At 60.2% G+C, this 7,171-nt stretch overlaps 1 protein-coding gene across 1 annotated transcript; it reads right to left on the reverse strand.

The window, feature by feature from the left end:
• Positions 1 to 1,623: 1,623 nt before the first annotated feature.
• Positions 1,624 to 6,130, reverse strand: SBK2 (SH3 domain binding kinase family member 2). The gene is made up of 3 exons (XM_007957301.1): positions 5,878 to 6,130; positions 2,839 to 3,041; positions 1,624 to 2,193 (listed from the first exon to the last, which is right to left on the reverse strand). The coding sequence occupies exons 1-3, from the start codon at positions 6,128 to 6,130 to the stop codon at positions 1,624 to 1,626; spliced, it is 1,026 nt and encodes a 341-aa protein (XP_007955492.1).
• Positions 6,131 to 7,171: the final 1,041 nt, after the last annotated feature.

Consider the following 7,171-nt stretch of genomic DNA (forward strand, 5'->3'; position numbering starts at 1 on the left):
AGCTAGAGACAGGCTGCAGGGCTACTGCACTGGGCGGTCACAGCGTCACTGAAAAGGGGGCGTTTAAGCCAAGGTTTGCAGGACATGAGAGAATGACCCAAGACCAGTGCAGGCTGTCCCCCACAGCAGCCGAGCGCCCCAACAGGTGCCCAAGGGCCCAAGAACGTGAGCTAGCGGCCGCACACCAAGTTCTCGCGATACTTGACCCAGGAAACGTGAGGCTCTGCGTGCGTGGAACTGCTCCCGGGCTTCAAATACATCAGGGCCTTCACGTTTAAGGCACAAAGGGCCGCAATGCGCATGCGCACCATGAGGACGCGCGATGAGCTGAGCGCTGTCCCGACCGCCAGGAGGGTGTTGACTGCCAGGAAGGACTGAACGTGTCCCTGTCCTTGTGTACATCCTGTATCGCCGCTTCCCCAGGTAACAATAAAATCTCCCCAGGGGGAAATAAAAGAGCCGTGGAGGTTGCAGCAACAGGCAGTGCAAGTGTCCTGGGGCGGATGGAGACAGATACGAATGGGGAATCACAGAGACCCCCACAGGCGTGGAGGGCGATTTCCAGGTAGTTCCCGACGACGTACAACGTATTGACGTTAGGACATGAACTGCACTTATGAGCGTCTGCTTTTTGTTCGTTCCATCTTGTCCTTGGTACTATGTAAGGAGCTCTGGTAGTACAGTGGTGAAAGCATTTGGCTGCTAACCGAAAGGTCGGCAGTTCCAACACACCATTCGCTCCATTGGAGAAACATGAAGCAGTCTGCTTCTGTGAAGATTGACAGCCTTGGAGACCCTGTGGTGCAGTTCCACTCTGTCCTCTAGGGGCGCTGTGGGTCAGAATGGACTCCACAGCAGTGGGTGTGGGATCCTCTCTGTCCTCTAGGGGCGCTGTGAGTCAGAATGGACTCCACAGCAGTGGGTGTGGTTTGGGCTTTGCTTCTGTGAAGACTGACAGCCTTGGAGACCCTGTGGGGCAGTTCCACTCTGTCCTCTAGGGGCGCTGTGGGTCAGAATCAAGTCCAGGGCAGCAGGTTTCGTAATATGGACTACTCAAAAACTCACTGCCCTTTGAGTTGGTTTGAATCATAGTGACCCCTCCTTGGGTTTCCGAGGCAGTATCACTACGGAAGTAGATCGCCCAACCTTCCTTCCGAGGAGTGGCTGGTGGTTTTGAACCGCCAGACTTCTGCTTAGCAGTCACATGCCTTAGGCACTATGCCACCAGGGCTCCTAATATGGCCTACAGTAATATGGATTACAGTGTGCAATTTGCTGCTGATGTCATTTAGTGCTGTGATTTACTGTGCAAAACAGCCGTATAGCAGGCTATGGCAATAATAAAGAAAACTGGAAGAAGAAAGCGAAAGGGTTGGTTTATGTCTAACAGACTCAGGATGGAAACGAGTCGTCAGAACAGAGCTCCCTTGTAAGCTGGGGCCTAAGACGTGAGACTGGCAGAGAGCGGGAAATTCTAGGACTGAGAGGAAAACCGGAGCAATCGAAGGCCGGCGGATGAACCCAGAGAGGACCCCGACATGGAAGCAGCGTCTCTTTCCGAGTGTCCCCAGGCCCCGGCTGGACACCGCTCCCTCGGCGCCGCTGTCTGCCTCCCCAGCCGTCTCACTCTGAGGCCTCTTCTCCTTCCCCGTCCCGCTGCCTCCAGGGCTGGCCCAGGTAGGCCCTGACCGAGCTCACGGGCTGCCTCTTTCGGGGGTGAGGGTCCAGCAGCCCCCACAGCAGAGCGTCTGCCTCGGGCGTCAGGCCGAACCAGGGCTGTGGCCGGTCCTGGGGCTGACCCGAGGCCTGCCACGCGACGAAGTCCTCGTAGAAGGGGTCTGCCTCCTCCAGGGGCTGGTCCCAGGGGAAGTAGCCCGTGAGGAGGCAGAAGAGCAGAACGCCCAGCGCCCAGGCGTCCAGGGCCGGCTGGATGGGCAGGCCCTCGGGCAGGGGCGGCGGGCCGCAGAGCTCGGGGGCCGTGTAGGGGATGGGCGGCCCGGCCAGGCGCAGCAGGGTCCCGCGGGGCCGGGTGTGGCCAAAGTCGGTCAGCTTGACGCGCTGGCAGGCGGGGTCGCACACAAGCACGTTCTCGGGCTTGAGGTCTCGGTACACCAGGCCGTGGGAGTGGATGTGCTCCAGGGCCGAGGCCAGCTGGGCTGCACAGCGTTGGGCCGCCGGCTGCCGGAGGCCAATCTGTGGGAGACAGGCTGTCGGGGTCCCTCCACCTGCGGCCACAGGTGGGGCACTGAGAAAAGACGGGTTCAACCCAGGCCCCAGAAGCAGGGCGGCGGGGACCCAGGGAGGATTACGGCCGTCAGGAAAGAGTGGCTGCGATTAGACCCAATGTGTCTGTGTGAGGCCTGGGTGTTCCAGTGGGCCCTGGAGGAACCTGTGAGACGCAGGGTCCCCAGTGGGGCTTCGTGGAGCCCTTGAGGCCTGATGGGCCCCAGTGAAGCCCAGGGTTACTAGGTGAAGCCCAGTCAGTCTCGGGACTGGGGATAGCCTCAGTTCTGGGGTGTCAGTGAATCCCAAAGACCTGACTCCAGTGAGGGCTGCAAGGCCCAGGGAGGCCCCTCTGGTCTGAGTGAGGCCCACATCAATAATAATCATAAAATAGATGCCATCCAGTTACCTCCGACTCACAGCCACCCCGTATGAGAGTAGATCTGCCCCGCGGGGTTTCCTTGGCTGTCATCTTTACAGAAACATTGCCTTTCTTCCATGACAATGTGGGTTTGAACTGCCAACCTTTAGGTCCTGGGCCAAGTGCAGACTGTCTGCACCATCCAACACCAAGGCCAGAGGCTGCTGAGGCAAGGTCAGGACCCGCCCACCCACCTTGGGCTGGATGAAGGAGATGAGGTCCCCGTGCAGGACTGGCTCCGTCAGGAAGCTGTAGGAGTCGCCTGACTCGATGCCAATGCCGTAGGCAGCCACGATGACGGGATGCGGGCCGAGCAAGAGGCCCACGCAGAACTCATAGAGGAAACCACGGAGGGAGGTGGAGGCCTTCGGGAGTTGCTTCAGGGCCATGGGGGTGCCTGTGAGGGGCAGGAGGCAGGTGGGAGAGCCATGGAGTCACGAGGCACGGTGATGGATGAACTGTGTGTCCCTAGACAGGCAGGTGGACGCCTACCTCAGCCTTTGCTGTAGGTCCAATTGATGCCCCAAACTATGCGTTGGAATCCTAACCCCTGACCTGTGGATAAGGAGCAGGGCAGTGGTTGAGGCGTTGGGCTCCTAACCCGACAGTTGGTGCTTGAACCCACTAGCTACTCCATTGGAGAAAGATGAGGCTGCCTGTTTAAGTAAGATTGACGGCCTTGGAGACCCTGTGGGGCAGTTCCACTCCACTCCACAGAGTCCATTCCAACTCACAGCGCCCCTAGAGGACAGAGTGGAACTGCCCACAGGGTCTCCAAGGCTGTCAATCTTCATGGAAGCAAAGCCCAAACCACACCCACTGCCTGGAGTCCATTCCGACCCACAGCGCCCCTAGAGGACAGAGTGGAACTGCCCACAGGGTCTCCAAGGCTGTTAATCTTTACAGAAGCAAAGCCCAAACCACACCCACTGCCTGGAGTCCATTCCGACTCACAGCGCCCCTAAAGGACAGAGTGGAACTGCCCCATAGAGTCTCCAAGGCTGTCAGTATTTAGGGACGTAGCGTCATCTTTCTCCCGTGGAGCAGCTAGTGGGTTCAAACCGCCGACCTTCTGGTTAGCAGCCAAATGCCTTAAGCACGGTGCCAGCAGGGCTCCTTGGCTGGCCTGTGAGGACAGACATCTCCCCGTCACAGTTCGTACTCTGAGTCCAAATCACGGTGTCAGCGGCCCTCCTCCTTCAGGGGTCTCTAGGGAGGAGCCTACTGGGGCCGCCCCCGTGTCGAGCAGGCCTGGTGACATCATTTCCCAGCAGCCCGGGCTCCCTTTGTGTCCCCGCGTCCCGTTTGGTCATTCTCACAGTATTTCACACTTTTTCATCACAGGGCACAGCAGCGTGCCAAGAGAACTTCCAGATGCACTGAGAGACCAAAAACTCCGTGTCACTTGCTTGACGGTGACATTAGCTTTGTGGCGGTGGTCTGGGACCACAGCATGTCTGAGATACCCTGTACTGCAGGGTCATATGAGTTGGAATCGACCCAACAACAGCGGCTTTGGGTTTTATTCCTATTTAATGGGAAGGTCAGAGGATGAGAGGATGCTGGGCCCAAAGGTGCCAGATGAGACAGGTGCTCTGGGTGGGAACGTGTTCTCAGACCTCCATGCTGAAGTCCTAACCCCTGGTACCTGGCAGTGCGACTTGTTTACAAACAGGTTATCCATGAAGGTGCACATAATCATGAGGTCATACTGCAGTAGAAGGAGCCCTGGTGGTGCGATGGGTAAAGTACTTGGCTCCCAACCTAAAGGTGGGCGGTTTGAAGCCACTTGGGGTAAAGATCTCGGGGTACAGACCTGGCAAGCTGCCCCTGTAAAGATGACGGGCATACCTCAGAGACGTTACAGTCTGGTCCCAGACCACCGTCATAAAGCTAACATCCCAATCAAGTCACTGACACGTAATTTTTGGTTTCCCCAAAACCAAACCCAGCCCACTGCCCTTGAGTCTATTCCGACTCATAGTGACCCCCATTGGGTTTCCGAAACAGTCAGTCTTCATGGAAGTAGGTTGCCTGGTCTCCCTCCCACAGAGCGACGGGTGGTTCGAATGACCAGCCTTCTCGTTAGCAGTCACATGCCTTCGGCACCACGCCACCAGAGCTGCTTTTTGGCTTCCCAGTGCACCTAAAAATTCTGTTGACACTCTGATGGCATCTGCAAAGCATGCAATGTTGTTTGACCCCTCCTTGGGTTTCCGAGACGGTATCACTATGGAAGTAGATTCCCCGACCTTCCTTCCGAGGAGTGGCTGGTGGGCTTGAACCGACAGCCTTCTGGTTAGCAGTCAAGTGCCTTAAGCACTGAGCTACCAGAGCTCCCAAAGTGTGCAATAGCGTGATGGAAAAGTCTGAAATACTGTGAGAGTGACCAAAACGGGACCCAGGGACATGAAGTGAGACCATGCTGTTGGAAAAATGGCGCCAGCAGGCTTGCTGGCTGCACGGGTGCCACAAACCATCCATGTGTGAAACTTGGCATCTGGGAGGAGCGATGAAGGGAGGCGCCAAAAACGAGGCGAGCTGCCGTCTGACGACCCTCTGGGTCTGTCCTGCTCCGTCTCGGGGTCTCAGTGAGTCGGAATTGGCCCCAGGCCACCCAACAACACGATGAGGTAGGGCAGGTGAGATTCGGGGGTGATGCCCTGAGACAAGGAGACCAGACGCGGAGAAAGGGACAGAGGTGACGTGACTCCGGCGGCCGAGCGGGGCTGGCTGCGGCTGCGAACCAGGAAAGCCAAGGGCGAGCCTCCGGAGGGGGCAGGAAGCTGGCGGCCTGACCGGGCCTTCCAGCCTCGCCGCTCCTGTCCTCTAAGCCACCGGTGGTGGCATTTCCTGGGCACCCAGGGCGAGCCCTCCTCTCTGACACACCCACTGCCCGCGGGCCTGACTTAGTGCTTGGGAGACGAAGCCATGCAGGACGGTCCGTGTGGTGTCACAAAGCCGTCCAGGCGTGAGCACTCTGACAGGCGCGGACTCTGCCTCGTCCCTGCCGTCCCCGGCAACCAGGACATCGAGCCGCACAAGGAACAAGCGCTGCTTCTGGGGCGGATATGGCCACCCGTTTGGGGACCAGAAAGCTGAAGATCTGCAGGGGGCCAGGGAGCCCCAAGATCGCACAGCTTGGGAGGGGCAGCAGCGCACCATGGGACCCAGACTGGCCGGCTTCCCCGGCCCCCGCCCCACGCCACCCTCTGTGTCCCCAGGCCCGGTACCTTTCTGGCGGTGGGTGACCAGCACGACCCGGCCGAAGCGGCCCTGGCCCAGGAGACGCACGTCCTGGTACAGCTCGGCCACCTCGGCCCTGACGAGGGTTTGGCCACTCTGCGCCATCAGGCCCTCCAGCGCCAGCGCGGCCTCCTGGCCCTGCCGCAGCTCCTCCTGCGTCAGGCCCCCCAGGCCCTCCTGAGCCCCGTCCTCGGCGGCCCCGCCGTCCTCCTGCTCCTCTTTGGCCTGCTTGCCGGGCATCCCTGCAAGGACAGACATAGGGGAGGTGATGGGGGGCAGCCTTGAGACCCCGGCTCCAAGGAGGTGGGTCTGGGGGTCAGGGCTCCTGGGTCTGAGGGTGGAGGGACTGGCGGCTTGGCTCCTGGGTGGAAGGAGAAGCTGGGCTCGGAGAGGTGGACGCCAGGCCTCCTGAGGGCTTGGGGATGATGCCAGTCCTCACTACTCCCCTCCGGGACCCAGGCACGGGGGCGCCCGGTGAGAGGAGCCCCGCCCTGAGCAGCCCCCGGGGGCAGAGAGCACCTGCTTGCTCTCAGGAGCGCCTGCTCCCCCACCCCCACCCCGTGGCCTGAGTCTGTTTGCTTTGGAAACAAGGTTGGGGGTGTCTCGAGTTATCTGGTTCATCTTTCACCCTTGGGCCACCAAGTGGCACATGGATGTGGGGGCGGGGTCGAGAGACCTCTGAACGCAGGCATGCCTCACCTGACACCGAGGACTGCCCTCTCTGCCCTTTAGACACTTCACTGGAGAAGGGAGACTGAGTCACCGGAGGCCTGGGCCCCTCCATCCTGGAACCAGGAGTCAAAGCCCCCAGCCCCCAGGTTCCTCAGCCCACGACCACACCCCGCCCCAGCATCCCAGGCCCCCAGAATCTGCAAGCAGCCCACCCGCTTCCTGGCACTCCGTGCCACGCACACAGTAGGAAGCCCAGAGGCCCTCTGCCTGAAACCCAGCCACTGTGTAGCCCCAGGCCCAGGCCTGTCCCCGAGGGACGCAGGCCTGGACACATGGCCGTTTCCAGCCCCAGGTACTGCCTGACTGAGGCCTCTTCGCGGGGGCCGCCTCCTGACCCGGGTCAGACCTCCAAGCCTCACCTTCTCCCAGGTTTCCTGACCCTCCGGCCGCCTGCTGTGGTCAGTGCCCGGCACTTAGGGCCCATGCCAGCAGAGGCTGCCCAGGAGCAAGACCCGCCCCTACCTCGGGGGTCTCGAGGCCCCGCCCCTGGCCACACCCCTTTTGCCCCCCTCTGGGGACAGAGCGACACCGTGTGTTGACTCTCAGAAC

This window comes from Orycteropus afer, unplaced genomic scaffold (assembly GCF_000298275.1).
Source record: "Orycteropus afer afer isolate SDZICR_OR568_19922 unplaced genomic scaffold, OryAfe1.0 scaffold00726, whole genome shotgun sequence".
Classification (NCBI taxonomy): domain Eukaryota; kingdom Metazoa; phylum Chordata; class Mammalia; order Tubulidentata; family Orycteropodidae; genus Orycteropus; species Orycteropus afer.